At 30.8% G+C, this 22,199-nt stretch overlaps 1 protein-coding gene across 1 annotated transcript; it reads left to right on the plus strand.

The window, feature by feature from the left end:
- Window positions 1-9,905: 9,905 nt before the first annotated feature.
- LOC137805525 (uncharacterized) lies at window positions 9,906-15,185 on the plus strand. The gene is made up of 5 exons (XM_090300122.1): window positions 9,906-13,073; window positions 13,518-13,571; window positions 13,794-14,054; window positions 14,173-14,838; window positions 14,923-15,185. The coding sequence occupies exons 1-5, from the start codon at window positions 9,906-9,908 to the stop codon at window positions 15,160-15,162; spliced, it is 4,389 nt and encodes a 1,462-aa protein (XP_090156248.1). The 3' UTR covers window positions 15,163-15,185.
- Window positions 15,186-22,199: the final 7,014 nt, after the last annotated feature.

A 22,199-nucleotide genomic window follows, 5' to 3' on the forward strand; every position in this document is an offset into this window, starting at 1 on the left:
TGTGTATAGGCTTTCAAAGGGTAAATCCAACTTTGAGAATTTCTTGGCATCTCAAAATTGTGTTTTTGGAAAAGCAGGTTTAGGTTTTAATCCACAGAGCAAGAAAAATGAGTTTTCAAAGTCTTTTTCAAAACTGCCAAAAAAAACAACCGATTGAAAAATCGAAACAACCGGTTGTTACATGCTTTTATTGCATGAAGAGAGGCTACTCTGTTAGATTCTGCAATATTAGGAAATATTCTGTTCCTAAAGGTGTTATGAGATGGTTTCCCAAGAATTCTGAGGTTCCTCGTGATAAAGTTAATGTCAAAGGACCCACATTCATAAGGGGACCAAATCTTGTTTCTTGAATTTCTCTTTTGTAGGTGAGCTTGATGGAAAACATGGAGATGTGGTACCTGGACAGTGGTTGTTACAAACACATGACTGGAGATAAATCTAAGTTTGTGAACATCAATTTCAAGCAAGAAGGTCATGTGACTTATGGAGACAACAATAAAGGAAAGATTCTTGGAAGAGGAACCATTGGAGACAAGAATAACTTATTGGTTCATGATGTCCTTTATGTGGAAGGTCTCAAGCACAGTCTTCTTAGCATTAGCCAACTATGTGACAAGGGTTATCAAGTAACCTTCAAGCCAAACTCTTGTGAGATATGCCTACCCAATTCAAAGGAAGTAGTGTTGATTGGTAAAAGGATCAACAATGTTTATCTTTTATATATCTCTTCTCCTACATCTATTGGTTATGTTCTTTCCAAACATGATGAATTATGGCTATGACATAGAAGAATAGCTCATATTCACATGCATCATTTGAATAAATTGATATCTAAAGATCTTTTAATAGGGTTACCCAAACTCAAGTTTGAGAAAGACCACTTATGTGAAGCATGCCAAAAGGGGAAACAAATCAAGCATTCTTTCAAATTGAAAAATGTTGTTTCCACTTCAAAACCCCTTGAGCTGCTGCACATGGATCTATTTGGTTCTTCAAGAACCATGAGTCTCGGTGGAAACTACTATGCACTTGTTGTTGTTGTTGTTGATGACTTTTCTAGGTATACGTGGACGTTGTTCTTGGAGATAAAGAGTGAGGCGTTCTCCACATTCAAGAAGCTTGCCAAAAGATTGCAAAACTCTTGTTGCAGCAACATCATTGCAATTAGAAGTGATCATGGAGGGGAGTTCCAAAATGAAAAATTCAGCACCTTTTGTGAAAAGCTAGGAATTTTTCACAACTTTTCTGCACCTAGAACTCCTCAACAGAATGGGGTAGAGGAGAGGAAGAACATGTCTCTTGAAGAAATAGCAAGAATCATGCTAACTGAATCTTCCTTACCCAAGTATTTTTGGGTTGATGCAATGAACACTATTTGTTATGTGATGAATTGAGTGCTTATAAGGCCAATCTTGAAGAAAACCCCATATGAGCTTTTCAATGGAAGGAAGCCAAACATTAGTCACCTAAAAGTGTTTGGATGCAGATGTTTCATTCTGAATAATGGGAAAGAAAATTTGGGCAAGTTTGATGAAAAAGCTGACAATGACATCTTCATTGGTTATTCTTCAACTAGCCATGCCTATAGAGTCTACAACAAGAGACTCATGATTGTGGAGGAGTCTGTTCATGTGGTGTTCGATGAAATCATTCATAATGATCAGAGTTCTACAAAGGATTATGCAAAAGAAGATAAGCAAAACATCATTACGCATAAGCTGGAATCCTGCCCAGAAAAACAACCAATTGATTCTGCGAAACAACCGTTTGAAATTCTGCAACAGGAAGAGCTGCCAAAAGAGTGGAGAATTCCAAGGGATCTTTTAATGGAGAACATCATTGGCCAAATCCAGAAGGGTGTTTCTACACGTAGTGTTGTCTCTAACTACTGCAAACATATGACTTTTGTCTCCCAAGTTGAACATAAGTCAATTGAAGAAGCTCAAAAGGATGATAAATGGGTTGCTGCCATGCATGAGGAACTGCATCAATTCACAAGAAATGATTTTTGGTTTTTTGTTCCAAGGTTTGACCAGATGAACATCATTGGATGCAAATTGGTTTTCAGAAACAAGCTGGATGAATCTGGAGTAATTACTAGGAATGAGGCAAGGCTTGTGGCTAAAGGTTATAATCAAGAAGAAGGCATAGATTATGGTGAAACCTTTGCTCCAGTTGCAAGATTAGAAGCTGTAAGGTTGTTGTTGGCCTTTGCTTGTACGAGTGGATTTAAACTGTTTCAAATGGATATTAAGAGTGCTTTCCTCAATGGAATCATCAATGAGGAAGTCTATGTTGAACAACCACCGGACTTTGAAGATCATCAACATCCTAACCATGTATACAAGTTGAAAAAGGCTTTGTATGGGCTTAAGCAAGCTCCAAGGCAGTGGTATGAAAGGCTTAAGAACTTTCTTTTATCCAATGGCTATGAGAGAGGGATGATTGACAAGACTCTCTTTATCAAGAAGTCAAATTCTGAAATTATCTTGGTCCAAATCTATGTTGATGACATCATTTTTGGTACTACCAAAGATAATTTATGTGAAGAGTTTGTGGTTGCCATGCAAGGTGAGATTGAAATGTCAATGATGGTGGAGCTTTCATTCTTTCTTGGGCTGCAGGTCAAGCAATCCAAAGATGGAATTTTCCTAAGTCAATCAAAGTATTGCAAAGAAATTCTCAAGAAGTTTGAAATGGAAAGTTGCAAAGAAGTTAGCACACCTATGCCATCAAGTTGTTATATGGATGCTGATGTGGCTGGAAAAGAGGTAGATCAAACCAAATATGGAGAGTTGATTGGTTCCTTACTCTATCTCACAGCAAGTAGATTGGATATCATGTTTACCGTGTGTCTTTCTACAAGATTCCAAGCAAATCCAAAAAATCTCATCTCAAGGCTACAAAACGAATTCTCACATATCTCAATGGGACAACCAATGTTGGTCTGTGGTATCCTTCTCACTCTCCTATACACTTAATTGGATATTCTGATTCTGATTTTGCAAGGTGTAAGCTGGACCGGAAAAGCACAAGTGGCACTTGTCATCTTCTTGGATCAAGTCTTATTTCTTGGCATAGCAAGAAACAAGCTTGTGTGGCTCTTTCCACTGTAGAGGCTGAATACATTGTTCTTGGAAGTTTTTGTGCACAAATTCTTTGGCTCAAACAAAAAATAGAAGATTTTGGCATAAAGATTAACAAGGTGCCTTTGCTTTTTGACAACACAAGTGCTATAAATCTCACAAAAAATCAGATTGAGCACTCAAGAACAAAGCACATTGAGATCCGTCATCACTAAATAAGGGATCATGTGAACAATGGAGATTGTGAGATGAAATTCATTGAGACAAGATTGCAGCTTGCTAATATATTCAAAAAACCTTTGCCAAAGGACAAATTTTTCTTTTTAAAAAATGAGTTAGGTATTCTTAATTCACAAACTCTTTCTTAAATCTGTTTTTATCCCTTTCTTCATTCTATTTGTGAAGAAAAATAAGGGTAGAAGGTGTTGGTTTATGTGTTGTGTATGTTGCTACTACAAACTCTGATTTGAAGTTTTTATTTTGCTACATTGTTGTTGCTACACTCATTGTTTTTGGCACTTTTTAGACTGGTTTTTCTACTGTTTTGATTATGCAGAAAACTAGTGAGTGTGCCTTGATAACCTGCTACTATATATGCTCTGTGTTTGTATAGTTTCTGTTTTGCAGGTACTGGTTCAGATTCAAACAGATCAACACAAGCAACCAAGGATTTGTCTTCCTCAAATAGGGGGAGATTGTTGAACAAGGATGATCTTGAAGCTTTGATGACTCCAAATCCATGGTGTTTGATGGAAAGCTGGAGTTGTTGTGTGGGTGGGTGGGTTTTGGGTAGAATGATGTGTAATCCACTCTTGTTTGAATCTAAAACAGTTTGGAATCAAAACCTTTTTGAAAAATATTGTTTTATGAAGAAGTGGAAAGACAAAAATCAATCGGTTGTTTATCACTTAGAGTTTTTTTGAAAAGGGTTTGAAGCTGTTTGACTTGGTTGACTTTGCTGTCAAACCAATTCAATCAGTTGTTTCAAGAATTCAACCGATTGTTTGTTGAAAATCCATAACAGAATTTATGTTATGTTTGCTAACTGAATAGGCTTTTGCTTTAAATGTTTTTAACAACTTTTGGAGTATTTAAAAGAGGTTGTTATACTCTCTTAAAGTTTGATAACATTTTGAGACATTTGTGAAAGTGTGAAAACAAATTTGAGTTTTCAAGATTTGCATTCAAGCTTTTGGGTTTTCTCAAAGAAGTGGAATAGGATTGTTGTAATCTTTTGATTTGATCTTCATCAGGTGTAATCCTTTTTGAATTTATTGTGTTTATAAATACTGGTATGTAAGTGCAGAATCAGAGGGTGTTCTGATTTTTGTGGTGTTTGTGTGCCAAAGAAAGTGTGTGTCTTGAGGTGTTCAAGGTCACTTCTTTGGTGGTGTGTTTGTAATCTAGATTTTGATTGCATAGTAGATACCCAGTGGTTTCTGGGGACTGGATGTAGCTCTTGGGATAAGAGTGAACCAGTATAAATTGCTTGTGTGCTTTTCTCTTACTTTGAACTCATTTAAATTCTGATTTTAAGTTGTTTTCAATTTTGCTGATATAAACAATCGGTTGAATCGAAAAAACAACCGGTTGATTTTCTATTAATCAACTTAAACAGTTTTAATTGATTGCTTTATGGATTTCTATATCTGTGATTTTGCTTTGAACTTCATTATACCTTTAAAGTTTGCGGAAATATTTCATAAACAATTCACGTCTCCTCTTGTTTAAGACCATATATTCTAACAAAGAGAAGGTAGAATATACTTGTGAACGGTAAAGATCATCTCTCCCAAAACAACAAGAAAGTCAGGAAAAGTCAGTTTATCACTGAGATTTTTCTAATTTTACTTTTTTTACAAGTAATTATTATATAAATTTAACTAACAATTTTTTTTAATAAAATAAAATAATAATTAATTAATTAAATTAATAATAAGATAACATTTTAACACAAAAATACTTATTTATAATAAAGAAATTATATAATAATTATTATTATAAATATAATAATATTATTTTCATTTAATTGCTGATAAAGTTTTCTCACAATAATACTGTCACAAATATCACATCACTCATAAATTTCAATAAAGTTTTCTCACAATAATACTCTCACAAATATCACATCACTCATAAATTTTAATAAAATTTTCTCACGAATCCACTCTAACTACCCAATCCAAACAAATTTATTTTTTTTCACATTTTCCTCTCAAATCTTGTCAGACTCACTCTCTCCCTTCCTCACATTTTTTTTTCTAAAAACAATCTAACGTAATGTTGATTTGCAATGAGAGAAAAGCAAGTGAATGGATGAAAACATTCCTCATACATTACATTAAGATGGATGGATTTCTTTTATTACATTTTTATAGCTATTCTATATCAGTATAAAAAATGTCCAAATATATAATATAATATAAATAAAATAATATTAAATATTAAATAAATTTATATTATTAAATATTTAATAATAGGATTAATATAAATAATTAATAATTAATAAAAAATAAATTTATATAAGAATATTATTATTTAATAAAAATATAAATATAAATAATATTATTTTTTATATCTATATATATTATGAATTAATTTTGTTTTAATATATTAAAACTGTTTTCTAACTTTTAATGATTATGAATATTACAACTTTTTTATTTGAATAGAAAAATTAACTAAAATCTACACAAAATTATATCTTGTTTCATTTTTAATTATTCAGATAAAAATAAATTTATAAATTCATATTTTTAACATTTAAATTTTTTTTAATCTATCATATCATTCACAAACTACATTTTAGAATGAATTTTTTTTATAAATCCACTTTATATACTTAATCCAAATAATTTTATTTTCTTTACATTTTTTAAAAATAATGTAATATTAATGAATCATAATTAAATTTATAAAAAAATTTAATATAAGATAATATATTTAAGGTAATTTCTCTTTATATACTCGTTTCTTTATCTATATTCACTTAATATGTGAATCAAACATACAGTTAACTCTACTTGGAGTGGCTTCACAGCACCGCAAAATCCACGTGCCAACGTGATTCCTTCGGAGAATAACAATCTTGACAACAGAAAACGCGTTGAATATTTTGCGGTCTCCATAAAGGACTTACCTCGCCGCATTCCTTCTTCATTTTTTCAATTCTATACTCATAGAACAATCACGTTATAAAATAATATTCTCAAATCCAATTATTTATTTCCAAAAATTAATATTATATAACGTCCTCAAATGCTAAACAATAATTTCAAATTTAAGATATTATTATTATTATTATGGCATCAGAAACAGATAAGCCTGACAAATCTTGAAATATCAGAACCCACGTGCTCTTGTACCTTACTTATTGGACGTGGGTTCAAACTCCACGTGCTTCTGCAAAAGCACTTATCACAACTTATTCAATCCATCTTTAACTATACACGTCAAAACTATTGATTCTCTCAATAAAATATCCCAAAAATATCTTCGCCATACATTTTTTCATGTTTCTATGTTCAGGTGAAATTTCTCACTCACTTCTTCATTTCTTATTATTTTTCCATTCATTTTTAAATTTAATCAGTGATCTTAAGTTTATATTTTTTTTTTCTTCACATGGTTCTCTCATCTTATTATATTTTTTTATTTGAATTTTATTTATGCATGGGGCACGTACTAATTAATGTTCAAAGGTCCACTCACTTATTAAAGAGATCCTAAACTCACTCACTATTATTTATGGTTGCTTTTAGCTTTTTTGAAAATTGCTACAAATCCACCAATCATTCTTCATTCTTACCACTGCTTTTAGAAGAAAACAGTGCCAATCTATAAAAGTTTCTATTTTCTGTTGAGTTGGAAAATTTCTGAATTTGGTGATGACGGTGCCTCAATAAAAAAACTAAAATAAGCCTGCAATTTAAAATATACATGTACTTTTATTTTTATAATCATAAATTTATCAGTACTTTTTTTATTTTGTCTGTTTTCTCACTAGCAACTTAATAATTTCAATTCCTTTTATCCTATCTTAAAAATAAATATTATTTTACTAAAAAATCATAAAATAAAAACTAATTTTAGAAAAAAAAATAATTAGTTACTATAATAATTAAATTAAAAACTATTTTAAATATTAAAAAAGTTTTTAATTTCTAAATTAGTTTTTATAATTGTTAAATGGTTTTTAAATTAGTATCTAATTAACAACCAAAGTTTTTGCTATCAAATTTAGAATTTAGAATCTAAATAATTGGTAGTTAAAACCTTGGTAACTAAGACATCAATTTAAAAATCAATTAACAATAATACAAACTAATTTAGAAACCAATTTTTTTTGTTAGTTTCTAAAATAATTTTTAATTTAGTCACTATTTCAACTATTTTTTTTTTCTAAAATTGATTTCTATTTCATAATTTTCTTGTAATATTTATTAACTCTATTAAAAATTTTGTTACACTCCTTATCAAGTATTAACGAATTATGATTATAATTTCTTAAATTAACCTTATTTTAAGAAAGAATGAATGAAGTTAAAAGTTAAAACTAAACAAAACCAGCATAAAAAGTATAGATTAAAGTGAAAATAAAAGTGTATAATTAAACTAACGAGAGTTTGAAAATAAGAAAAGACTTGTCTTTTTTATAAATTAAACAAAAGAAATTAATCCTAAAATATGTATTCAAAATTAGTAAATAAAAACAATTTCAATTCAATTTGCTGTGTTAGCTACATAGAAAAACGAAACCATTCTTCTATTCGTGTCTTCTTCTTTCAACAACACTATTAAAAAAATATTTTTTATTTATTTATGCCTTTTTCTTTGAACGTCTTCTTTCATCATGTTCATCATCATCTTTCCCTAAGTTGATAAGATTTTTTTTAGCTTAATTAAGAGTGGATGACGAAAAATGAATGACAAACTATATGAAAAAAATTCACCTTTGATTTTTTTGCTCTCTCAATCTTCACAATATTAGTGGTTTATTGAATTTCAGTTTTATTTTTTATGCATATAATTTACCAATATTCTTAGATTTTGCTTCACTAATATGTTGTTATATTAGGAGAACAATAAATTTTATCTGTTTAGGATTTAAGGTTTAATTAAAACATTGTTTAAAGATAATTAAGTATGTTTTATGAATGTAAATCCTTCAAGAAAAATGGATGTTTTGACTCTTTTTTTCATCAGATTTACACAGTGAGAGAACATACAAAATAATCAACTTTTTTTCCTTTTATGTATCTACGAAAGAGACATATAACTCCTTTCAGGTGTTACCATTTGGGTTTTTTTTTTCCTTGTAGAGGCACGTGGTTTCATTCTGATTTAAATATATTTTTATCTAAAAGAATAAGTAAATTTTAATTTTAGTCATTACAAACTTTGCCTTTGTTTTTGTTTCTTTAAAAATTGAAAAATATCGCTTTCGATTGTTGGTATTATATGATCTTTATTAATTACTAATGCGTTCAAAGAAAATACTAAATGATAATTTCAAGTGACTTATTCTACTGTAGTATTATAATGTTCATATACATCACATAAAAAGAACTCTTAAAACATGTAAGATAAATACTATTCATTCTCTTAAAAGAAATATTAGGGACTAACAATGACTAAATTTTTTGAAGGATGAAAATTAAATAAAATTTAGAGACTAAAACCAAAATTTTCAATTTTAAAGGAAAAAAAATCACTAGTACAAAAAACTTCATTAATGACTCCCTTTAAAGACGGTTAGAAAAGAACCATCGTAATAAGCGAGGCGGTGGCAGTTTCGTAAATATATTGAATTTTGTTTGGCTTTTTAACGACGGTTATAGCTTGAACCGTCGTTAAATGTGGATGAGGAGGTTTTAACGACGGTTCCCTACTGAACCGTCGTTAAAAGTGAGTTGTTTTTTTAATTTTTCCCTTACCAGCGCGCCTTCCCTCTCTTCATTTTCACATTCCAGTTTCCCTCTTTCTCTCATTCTCACCCGCACCCAGTACCTTCACGCCACCGCCAGTGTCGCCGCTCCACCGCGCGACCTAGCTCTCCACCCTAGACCTCGCGCTCACACCGACAACCACCGCGCCGCCCCTGCTACTCGCGCGCCCCTACTACTCGCGCGCCCCTGTGCGCTCGGTGCCGGCCCAGCTCCCCGCGCCGCCCCAGCTCCCCGCGCCGCCCCAGCTCCCCGCGCCGCCCTAGACTCGCGTGCGCCCTAGACTCGCGTGCGCCCTAGCCTCGCGCGTGCCCTGCCGCGATTAGCACTCACCCGCGCCGCCTAGCCTCGCACGCGCCTTGCTTTGCCGCGACTAGAGCTCACCCGCGGCCCCCTGTGACCAGCGTGGCCTCACGCTGCCACAACCCTGCAACCAGCGCCGCCCCGCTCCACACCAGCGCCATCTTGCTCTACCCCTGCGACCAGTGTTTATATTTTGAGGTTAGTATATGTTTATTTATTATTTAATTATGTATTAAATTTTGATTTATTATATTTTGAGAGTGTTTGTTCTGATTTAGATATTGATTTTATATATTGAATGTACTAAGTCTGAGTCCGAGGGTGTCCGACCTTCGGCAATCTGAATTTAGTTTTTCATGATTAGATATTGATTGCATATATTGAACGAATTTATTCTGAGTCCAGAGGTGTCCGACCTTCGGCAGTTTTGATTTAATTTTCAATGATTATATATTGTTTTGACATATTGAACGCATTGGTTCTGAGTCCGGAGGTGTCCGACCTTCGGCATTTTTGTTTTATTTTTTCATGATTACATATTGAAAGTATTGGTTCTTAGTTTAACAGTTCTATGGATCGGAGTTGGATTAATACATCACGAATAAGTGATACTTACGAAAAAGGGGTGGAAGAGTTCATACAATTCGCAGAACATAATGCCGTTAGTTATAATAATGGAGTAAGGATAAGGTGCCCTTGTATCAATTGTTTAAATGGAAGGATATTGACTGTTTCTGAAATTAGAGAACATCTTTTGTGTGATGGATTTTTGAAAAGTTATACGACATGGACGTGGCATGGTGAATTGTTAGACTTGCCAAGTGTGCACGGAGGTTCGGAGGAAGTTCATTTCTCAATGGATGATAGATTAGAAGACATGATTCGTGACGTGGGAGCAGAATCATTTGCTAATGTAGTTTTTGAAAATATGTCTAATGATGCAGAGACTCCTTTGTATCCTGGTTCAACTAACTTCACACGATTATCAGCAGTGTTAAGGTTGATGAATTTGAAGGCAATGAATGGATGGACCGACAAAAGTTTTACAGAATTGCTTCAATTGCTTAAGGACATGCTTCCAGAAGGAAATACCTTGCCCAATCGAAATTATGAGGCGAAAAAAATACTTTGTCCAATGGGTATGGAGTATAGAAAAATACATTCATGTCCTAACGATTGTATTTTATACAGAAATGAGTATGAAGATTTAAGAAGATGTCCCAGGTGTGGTTTGTCACGCTATAAGGTTAAGGTTGGTCAGAATGATGAAATTGATGAATTGACAAAGGAAGGTCCTCCTGCTAAGGTTGTTTGGTATCTTCCGATAATTCCAAGGCTTAAGCGTTTGTTTGCAAATGCAGATGACGCTAAAAACCTTAGGTGGCATGCAGATAATAGAAAATGTGATGGATTACTTCGTCATCCTGCTGATTCTTTGCAGTGGAAGAATATTGATAAAGAATTTCCTGAATTTGGAAAAGAATCAAGAAACTTAAGACTTGGATTGGCAACTGATGGAATGAATCCCTTTGGAAATTTAAGTAGTAATCATAGTTCATGGCCCGTTTTGTTAGTGATTTACAACTTACCTCCTGCGTTGTGTATGAAGCGCAAATACATGATGTTATCTATGATGATCTCTGGTCCAAAACAACCTGGAAATGACATAGATGTTTATCTTAATCCATTGATTGAAGATTTGAAATTATTGTGGAATGAAGGGGTTGATGTGTTTGACGCGTTTAAAAATGAATCTTTCCGATTGCATGCGATGTTGTTTTGTACTATCAATGACTTCCCTGCATATGGGAACTTGTCAGGTTATAGTGTGAAAGGCCATAGAGCATGTCCAATATGTCAAGACAAGACATCTTATGAGCAGTTGAAACATGGAAGAAAAACCGTGTATCTTGGGCATCGTAGATTTCTAAAGAAATATCATCCGTATCGTCGATTGAAAAAAGCTTTTAACGGATACCAAGAACATGACATTTTTCCCACTCCCTTAAGTGGTGTTGAAATTTATGAAAAAATCAAAAATGTTAATGTGACTTTTGGAAAAATGAAGAAGAAGCAAACGGTGAGTGAAATATGGAAGAAGAGATCAATCTTTTTTGATCTTCCGTATTGGTGTAAGTTGGATGTTAGACACTGTCTAGATGTAATGCACGTAGAGAAGAATGTGTGTGACAGTCTAATAGGAACACTTCTGAACATTAAAGGCAAAACAAAGGATGGTGTGAATGCACGTCTGGATTTGATTGAAATGAATATACGAGAGGAATTGGCACCGAGAGAAGTTGGTAAACGTACATACTTGCCTGCAGCGTGTTACACTTTGTCAAAGAAAGAGAAAACAAGTTTTTGTGAATGTCTTAAAGGTGTTAAGGTACCACAAGGCTACTCTTCAAATGTGAAGAGTCTTGTATCTATGAATGATTTGAAACTAATTGGCTTAAAGTCACATGATTGTCACGTTCTGATGCAACAATTATTACCAGTGGCTATTCGTGGAATCTTGCCCAAAAATGTTAGGCATACAATCACTCGACTATGTTCATTTTTCAATTCCATATGTAGTAAAGAGATTGACTCTCAGAAGTTGGATGAACTTGAAGAAGAAATAATTGTTATCTTGTGTCAACTCGAGATGTTTTTTCCTCCATCTTTTTTTGATATTATGGTACACTTGGTTGTTCATCTTGTAAGAGAAATCAGATTGTGTGGGCCAGTTTATATGCGATGGATGTATCCAGTTGAACGATACATGAAGATTTTGAAGGGATATGTGAAGAATCAATGTCGTCCAGAAGCTTCCATTATTGAAAGATACATTTCAGAAGAATCTATTGAGTTTTGTTCCGAGTACATGTCAAAAGCCAAATGTATAGGAGTTCCTGAAAAAGCTTGGCACTCTCGTAGATTCATAAGTAAATCTTCAAGAGGTGTACATGTCATAAGCAAATCTAGAGAAGAGGTTCTGCAAGCACACTTGTATATCTTGAATAACACTGATGAGGTGTTACCATACTTAGATACACACAAAGACATTGTCAAATATAAAAATCCAAGACAATCAGAAAAATGGGTGTTAATTGAGCATAACAAAACTTTCATGTCATGGTTTAAGCAACAAATAATGAATGATCCATCAGCATCTGAAACATTAACATGGCTTGCAAACGGTCTCAAATTTGATGTTTTATGTTGTTCTGGCTATGAAGTAAATGGTTGTTTGTTTTACACAAAGTCTCGAGATGATAGGAGTACAGTGCAAAATAGCGGAGTCACCTTGGAGGCAGAGTCTATGCAGTTTTCAACTGCAAAGGATCAAAATCCTGTTGTGGGATCAATGCCTTATTATGGTGTCATAGTAGAGATTTGGGAAGTTAATTATACCAAGTTTACTGTACCTGTTTTCAAATGCAAGTGGGTTGACAATAAGACTGGTGTCAAAGTTGATGAATCAGGAATGACTTTGGTTGACTTTCGAAAGATAGGTTATCATGACGAACCATTTATAATGGCACATCAAGCTTCCCAAGTTTTCTATATCCAAGATCCTACGTCTGACCACTGGTCTGTTGTGCTACATGGAAAAAAACAACATAATGACCCAGAAGATACAAACAATGACATTTGTGAGATTGAATCACTTACAAGAACGACCATCAATAAAGAGTACGAGGATGTTGCTGATGTTGTACATGCAACTCGAAATGATCATGATGAAGGAATATATATTTGTATGTACATGTGATTCATGTTTAGTTTTACAATATATTTCATTTTTATTATATTTCATATTCTTGATGCTTATTATATTTTTTTGATAACAGGAACATGGCAGATGATAAAGTTTCCCATTCAAAAACTGGTAGAGGACCTACAAGATTGAAGAATATGTTTAAGAAGATTAGTAAAGATGACAAAATACCTTTGTCTATTGATATCCACACTGGTGTGCCCACTGGGCAACATGCAAAGAAATATAGGAGTTATCTCGGAGTACTTTCTCGTGAAAGGATCTCTATCTTAACTCAGTCTTGGGATCACGTGACTGACCACGAGAAAAACATGATTTGGCAAGATATTCTGGTATGTAACTGTTTTTACTTTGCTAAATCTAAAGTTCTTTTATACTTTGTTTTTGTTTATGAACTAATTCTTTCAAACAATGTAGACACATTACAACATCCCGAATGTGGAAACCTTGAAAGCGAAGGTTCTTTCAGATGTGGGTGTCAAGTTTCGTCAGTTTAAATCAAAATTGACAACAGATTATATATATGGGAAAAGGAAAGAAGAAAATCCTTGTGCAAAATATGCATCCATTGATGAAGAAACTTGGCAGCAGTTTGTCAATATTCGACAAACTGAAAAATGGCAGGTTAGTATCACTTTTATATTTGAATATAGTTTATATTAACGTATTACTAAATTTTGAGTGTTATGATAGGAGGTTCGAAACAAAGCAAAAGCCAATCAGGCACATAATGATACCCCACACCTATTGTCTCGTGGTGGTTATAAGTTGCTAGAGCAGAGGATGCTTGAAGAAAAGATTAAAGCACGTTCTACTTCCATTGAGGAAATGAATAGTGTAGATTCTTTAAGACCTCCATCCCCACCACTCCGACATGAGATGTGGAAGGGTGCCCGTATAAACACATTAGGGACATGGAGTTCTAAGTCTACAGAAGAAACAATTGAACGCATTGTAAGTTTGACAATTTCTTTTCAATGTGTTATTTTAAATTCTATGTGTTATTTTAAATTCAATGTGTTGAAGTTTGTCAATTTCTTTTCATTTGTTTTAGGATTCTCTTAATGAGCAATCAACACAGGGGACTTTTAAACCATGTGGTCGCAATGATATTCTTAATGTTGCTCTCGGACGACCTGAACACCCTGGACGTGTTCGTGTAGCTGGATATGGGGTTGGGATTCGGTCATACTTTGGACCTCCATCACACAGCAAGGAACAATTGTCCAATGAACCTAGCCAAGAGTATTTACTACAACTACGTGAGCAGTTAAAGGCTGAGGTAACTCAAGAGCTTAAAGAAAGCTTCATGGAGGAGTTTAGTGCGCGAATGGAAATGGAGTTCAAAAAGCGGTTGGAGGGTTTAGGACACTCACAGCAACCACCTACTATGGTAGAAGATGAACCACCTCCGCCTCCTATTAAGAAAGTCAGCACTAAAGGGAGTTGTTCGGCAGTTGATCTATCAGGGGATGACTTTGGCTCAACTAGCCAATGCGAATTATATGTTGAGTGTAATTCCTCAACCCGATTCGTTGCCTTGGGTAAGTGTTATGAAGGGGTCACAATGTTACACAATGTGCCTCTTTCTTCTAATTTGATGAAGGTCACGGTGGAGAAGGTCCTTTATGGTGATCTTGCAGTTCCTGTGCCGACATCAGAGGTGACAATTGTGGCAGAGGCATTACATACTTTCGTTGCCTGGCCTAGACATCTCGTCAGACCTATAGACTCTATGGTATATATTTGCACTAATACTAATACAATTATGATATATTACATTCTAACTAATTTAAGTATTTTTTGTTTTGATGAGTAGCAGGAACCTAAGACAAATTTGCCTCTGGGAAAGAAGAAAATAGTCTCCATTGATGATCCTCTGGCGGCATTGGTGGAAGTTGCTACAGCTTTAGATACAACCGTCTTAGAGGTTCCATGGGATGCCAATGTTTTTGGAAGGCATAGTAATCTACCGTTGTACGTTCACATGTCTGATTTGTTGGACCTTGCATCCGGAGATCAAGAGATTAACATAACAGTTCTGCAATTATGGATGATGTAAGTTCAAATTTTAAATTCTTTATACTTTTGATTTATTAAATATACTAGTACTAACTTATTGAAATTTAGGTATCTTTCTGGATTATGCTTTGATGAGGGGAAACATAATATATATGGGTTTTTAGACCCTCAAATCACTCAATCAATTGGAAACAAGAAGTCGGAAACACAAACATACATCACCACTGCCTTAAAGAATGGTGGAAAACACATTTATTTTGCTCCGTACATCCATGAGTAAGTTCTTATTTATTAAATAAGTTTTAATAAATTATTGAAATAAGAGAAACTAATTAACTGATTTGTTATACAGGCGTCATTGGCAACTATTGATCATATCTGTTCAAGATCATACCGCTGCATGGTTTTGCTCCTTGCATAAAAAACCTCCTGCCTATTTTAAAAACATTATAGATAGGTACGACAGTTTCATTTAACATTTATTATTACTTATATATTATATAATGTTATGTATTCTAACATGAAATCTTATTATTTTAGTGCTTACTCTGGATATAATATGTTGTGTGGGAGGAGAACTTCAAACGCACAAAAACTCACTTGGATGTACCTTAAGGTATTTAAAGTATATTTGTTCACTTAATTTAATGTGTTTCACTCATTCATTTAATACATTTATTTTCACATGCAGTCCAACAGGCAACCTCAAAATTATGAGTGCGGTTATTATGTTATGCAGTGGATGTTGACTATTTTGCAAGCTGAAATTATGAAAGGTTGGGATAAGGTAATACCTCAATACAATAAACACTTTAAAATTTGAGATTTATTAATCATGCACTAATTCAAAATATTTCAAATGTCACAGTTGTTCAACGACCAACACCCGCTAAATTTAGAAGCATTGGAGTATGTGAGAACAACATGGTCAAAGTATTTTGTAACCATGTATAACACTCTAGTATAGATAAATCATTACAATGACAAATTTTTTCATATATTACCAAACTTTTTTGTATTATGTTATAATTTGTTGTATGTAATTTTTATATTTAAATTATGATTTGAAATGTTTTTATTTTCTGGAATTGAAAACTTTATGCAGGTTATTTGAGATTTTTTAAAAAATAAAATTTTTTATTTTTTTTTAAACAGTACATATAACGACGGTTCCACTTGGAACCGTCTTTAAAAGGGACACTTATAACGACGGTTCCTAGAGGAACCGTCTTTGAAAGTCACGTAATTTTTTTTTTGAAAAAATAGAAACCACTTTTAACTACGGTTTTCACAACCGTCGTTATAAGTCCATACCTTTTAACGACGGTTCCCAGAACCGTCGTTAAAAATCATATCTTTTAACGACGCCTGTAATAACGACGGTTCTGGAACCGTCTTTAAATGTCGATTTTAACCGTCGTTAATTTACCTTTTTGTACTAGTGAATAGTGATTTCAGATTTTATAGAATGAAAAATAAATAAAAAAAACTATAAGAAGCAAAATCAATTCACTTTTTACGTGAAGTAAAAGCATATTTAAACAAGAAATCATTGATAAAAATGTAAAAATGTAAATTGTAATGTCAAAAGAGAAAGACGTGTCACATTAGTCGTAAAAGTATATAAAACTTATATACAAAAACCAGGAACACGAAGTCCCTCCTTAAAAGAATATAATATGCTTATGTTGTTATGTGTAATATGATATTTTCATGTAATAAATATGATCATAACATAATTATATTATATATAGTATATGAGGATGACAAACATTAAAAAAATCCATCTAATAAAAATTAATTAGAGACAAAAAAATAATTAATTGTTATATTGGTTAAATTAGATATTATAAAAATTATTGATATCTAAATTAGTTTCTGTTATTGATAAATAGTTTTTAAATTGATATTTAATAACTATTAAGATTTAACTACCAATTATTTAAATTCTAAAATTGATAGCTAAAAAACATCTTACTAGTTAATTCGATTTGGAAACTATTTATCAATTATAAAAAATAATTTAGATACTAATAATTTTTTTTAGTCTTAATTTAGCTAACATGACAATTAATTATTTTTTGTCTCTAAAATTGATTTTTATTTAATAATTTTCTTGTAGTTAAATTATTTATAAACAACCACAAAACATGATATATAATGTAACATATACAAATATTATAGTCAGATGCACATTCTTATTTATATAAAATATCATAATAAATTACACATTAATCACTTTTATCAAATAATACAGGAATTTTCAACTACATAATGTAAAATAACTTGTTGCACTAAACACATTTTTAAATGTTCATATTATACAAGTCATACCAGATACTAATATCTTAACCGATATTAAAAACTCTTCATTGTGTGATGAGGGATACCTATAATTGTATTATGGTCTCAAAGGTCATAATATTAAATATGAAACTCATCATAACTTTTTATGTCAAGATAAATTGTTGCATATACTCTATAATAATCAAATACACATACCTCATTTCACTTCTCATTTTAATTTTTCTGACTTATATCATCAATGAAGTTGAAATATTTCATTTTTGTATAATGAGTTTCATATTTAATACTATGACCTTTGAGATCATAATACAATTATAGGTATTCCTCATCACACCCATAACTAGTCATAATAACACTAAGTATCACATACACAATCATATTAGGTCATAACATCTTCATATACCTATTTATTATTGATATATTGTATCATTATATATATTTCATCATTTTCATATATATATATATATATATATATATATTCAATAACATTACATTTCATGTCTTTATTTTAGTTTATTTTTAAACATAAACTAAATTATACTATTAGAACTCTCAAAGTTAAAATTCTTACATTAACAACATTTTCCTTTCATTTGAGTCAAAGAAAAGGAGAAAAAAAAGAGTTGAATCATCTATTATATACTATTATCATTAATCTCTTTAAACTAGCTTGATACACTAATTAATACTTCCTTATTATCAACAACTCATTTATCAAGTCTTATTTTTTTTATAGAAAATTTAGAGAATAAAAATTTCAAATAAAGTAAAAATAAATATTATATTTATTTATAAGAATAAGTTTTTTTATTCATTATAAAATTATATTTTTAATTTTTTTTTAGACAAGTACATGGTTCAAATAAAAAAGAGAGTAAATGTAACGTTTTTTTTATCAACAAATGTAATGTGATTACTATCTTTGCTAATAAGTCATCTTTTTTTTTTGGTTTATGTAAGGTCTCTTGAAGAATTTAGGGACTATGTATTGAGTGGTTGATGATTTCTTCAGTATTATATTGTGATTCACAAATGCACTTTAAAATGTTTAAACCTATAAGTTTGAAACATGTTATTGCTAGGTGCTGGGGTATTTAAGTAGGTGTTATAGGTGAAATTTGGAATCATAGAAATAGAGTGGTTTTTAAGAACGAGTGTGTTGATCTAGTTGAGGTTTTTACTATGGTACAAAATAAAATTTGGTCTTGGATTACGGTAAAGAAAATATTGGTTGATTTCTCTTACTCGGATTTGTGTTTGAAACCCCTTTGTTGTATGAAATATTTGAGAGGTTGATGTTTGGTAATTTATGTTTAACGTTTTGTCTAGGTTTGGAAGTTGTGATGTATTTTGTGCAGGTTTTCTTAGCTTTTGTTTCTTCCTGGTAGGGTCAGTTTGATGATTTTGATATTGGGTTACGGTAAAGGAAAAATTGGTTGATTTATTCTACTTAGATTGGTGTTTTGAACCTTTATGTTATATGAGATATTTGAGAGACTGATATTTGGTGATTTTTGTTTAACGATTTGTCCAAATTTGGAATACATGGTGTGTTTTGTGCAGGTTTTTTTGGCTTTTATATTCTCATCGCAGAGTCAATTTGATGGATTTGGTGCTTAAGTGTTTGATTTATTTCTGTTTGTTGGCAAATACTGAGTTTAGTTGTTGGACGTTTGTGTCTTGTCTTGAGAATGTGTTCATTTGAAGGGTTGATGTAATTGTATATTGATGTGCTCTTGTATCTTGTTATGATATCTTAATATGATGTGTTGTAATGTCTGTTGGATCTCCAGTTAGTTGGTTGATCTTGTGTTAAGATTATTTATATAAGGGTTGAGACACTCCTAAAATGTCTCATTTTATTACCTTTGTTTTTTTTTATATTTTAGATAAATTCATTTTTTTTCAGAAAATATACTTCGATAGAATTATGTTCAACACATGATCAAATACTTAATACCATGTTATGAAAGGATTCGACATGAATTATTTGATTATTTGTATTTTACATCATGAACCCTTGATATTTAATATAAAGCTCTCCTTTAGTCAACGCCATTCTTGGTCTTTAGGTTATCATAACAAAGCACTTTTTTTTTTCAGTTCTTCTCTCTTTCCTTTTTTTGAGATACCAAACATTAACATGTCTCTCACTTATTTTGGTGCACTGCTCCTACCCACATCCCATTTCTTCATGCCGTTTTTGGTTCTGGATTCAGCTGAACCCAATTTCTTCACAATGAAAATTATAGAAAAAAATAATTGGGTACACATTATTCAAATTTTAAACTATTTTACTAAACAGATCATCTTCATCATCCACGGAAATAGTTTTCAACTGTTCATATTCATATTGAAATGAGAAAGACAAGGTTTCACGTTTCAAGTTAAAACTACGGATGAATTATGGTAATTAGGTCATTCATGAATAAATATTTATTTCGTTTCTGATAATAATTTTATTTTAATTATGGAATAAATTATGCTACAAGATAGAGTACTTATGCATATGCTAATTAATAATTATTTTTCATAATAAATAATATAACATATCGCTGTTTTATTTATATTTGTATTATTTTTTTAATAAAATTACATATTTTATTATGTATTATACATATATGTATATAAAATTAGAGTATTGGTATCTTCACACTAAAAATAATAACTGCGAAATATTTTAAAAATAATTTTCAAATTTATATTATAAAATATGAAGCAAAATATGTTTTTTTTTATAATTATTTAAATATAAATATATGCAAAATGAATTTGCTATTAGTTGATTCCTTATTAAAAAATTTAACACAATACTAATATATAATTAACCAAACACAGAAAAATGTCTCTTCAAAATGTAAATTTTATTCATCAAGAATGTTATCATGATCATTACAATTATCATCAACAATAAAAATAAAAGAAAATTCTAAAACACTTCCACGGATTCTCCTTAGTTTAATGCGTGTGTTGATCGCAGCAATAACTGTATGCATGTGTTAGCTGCTGCAGCAACAGAAACAATATGCGTTAAAAATAAAAATAAGAACAATAGCAGTAGGATGTGCCTTAAAAAAACAAGTAGAATTAGAGACACCATTAATGGTGTGCATTAACAACAGTAATGGTGTGTTTTAATAACACTATTTGTATACATTAAGAATATAGACACACACATTAAAAAGAATAATTTATTTTTTACTATATCCAAGCTATATAATAATCTTATTTAAGATATCACATGATTTCCTTTTAAAATAAAATCCTAATACACTCAAATGTATCTATAATAATTTACTATATCAAAATAAAAAAATAAGGTATATTTCATACCTAGTAAAATAAAATTCTAGTGCACTCAAATATATCTATAATGATTTACTATATAAAAACAAAAAATAAGATTTCACATTATAGTAAAATAAAATCCTAAGACACTCAACATATCGTATTTATAATTTACTATATCAAAGTTGAAATATGTTTATTTTATTCAAGGACAACCATATAAACATATTGTCAAAATATCTCTTCTACTTAAAAAAAATTAACAATATTTTATTTTCTCTAAATCAAACCATAATTATGATTAAAATTAATGATGATGATAAAAGATATTCTCTTATATTTCACATCAATAAAAAAAAGACTCATCACATGCTTTCAAATTATTTTTCTCCTTCAAAGAGTTTTTTTATTCTTTTTCTCTCATTCTAATAACAATATAAAGTAATTATAATAAAAATAATAAATAAGAGAAAGGATTTTTATTCTCCTCCATATATATATTTTAATAATATTTTTTTTAATGTGATGACAAATTATTATTGTTATTTAAGGTGTTAGCTAGATGTGAAGTTGGATATTGATACCTAAACATCTAAACATGAAAGTTTTTATAAGAAAAAAAAATTCTATTCAACCTGCTGTTAAGAAAACTACAGTTTTATTAATATTTTTTTTTCTTAATCATTATTAATGAGTAATCATGATAATTTAAATTCTTTTTCAATTTACATTAGTAAAGCAAAACTGCTCATCTATCAACTTTATTCTTAGATCTATATTTTTTCTAATATATATTTACTTTTCATTTTTTAACTAAAAGTAACTTACTAATTAAAACAAAGGTTACAGAGAAATAATAAACTATATATTTATATAAATTTAATTTACATAATTATACGTTTTATAAATAATGTATTCCTCAATCAAGATTAATTATTTTTACTATTTCATAAAGTTGCATTCCTGATAACGCGATATGTAATCAAACATTTAAAATTTAAATACATGTAGTTTAAATATTAGTTGATATTATAAACTAAAAAGTTTCAAAACCATATAATAATTTTTCTGTGTAGAAGTTTATTACTTACTTTTTCCAGATAAAATTTAAGTGTATCACCTTAAATTCTTTCGACATTATTTAATTAAAATTATATTATTACCTTAAATACAACTCCAATTTAAATCATGAAATTTTAAAAATTCACGAAGCAATCTTTTTCCAAATGAAAACCTTCCCATTTTAAAATTAAGTGAATATATCAAATATAGAAGGTTTATTATTGTCAGTGTTTTTTCTACACATTGAAGTTTATTATGGCCTACTTTTGACATTATTCAATTAAAAATTAAAGTGTCACATGAAATATCTTGCTACAGAACAGATTTTCTTTTTATTGTACTTATTCTCGGTTTGTTTTTCTTTTTTTATTTTCTCATATCTTCGATTTTTTGGATATAGGTATTTTTAATTATACTTTC

This window comes from Phaseolus vulgaris, chromosome 3, assembly GCF_051622355.1.
Source record: "Phaseolus vulgaris cultivar YP4 chromosome 3, ASM5162235v1, whole genome shotgun sequence".
NCBI lineage: Eukaryota > Viridiplantae > Streptophyta > Magnoliopsida > Fabales > Fabaceae > Phaseolus > Phaseolus vulgaris.

Coding starts and splice junctions, on each gene's coding strand:
- LOC137805525 (XM_090300122.1), top strand. CDS start 9,906: ATGGATCGGAGTTGGATTAATACATCACGAATAAGTGATACTTACGAA. Junction 13,074..13,517: donor ATGATCATGATGAAGGAATA/TATATTTGTATG, acceptor CAAACAATGTAG/ACACATTACAACATCCCGAA. Junction 14,839..14,922: donor TCAGACCTATAGACTCTATG/GTATATATTTGC, acceptor GATGAGTAGCAG/GAACCTAAGACAAATTTGCC.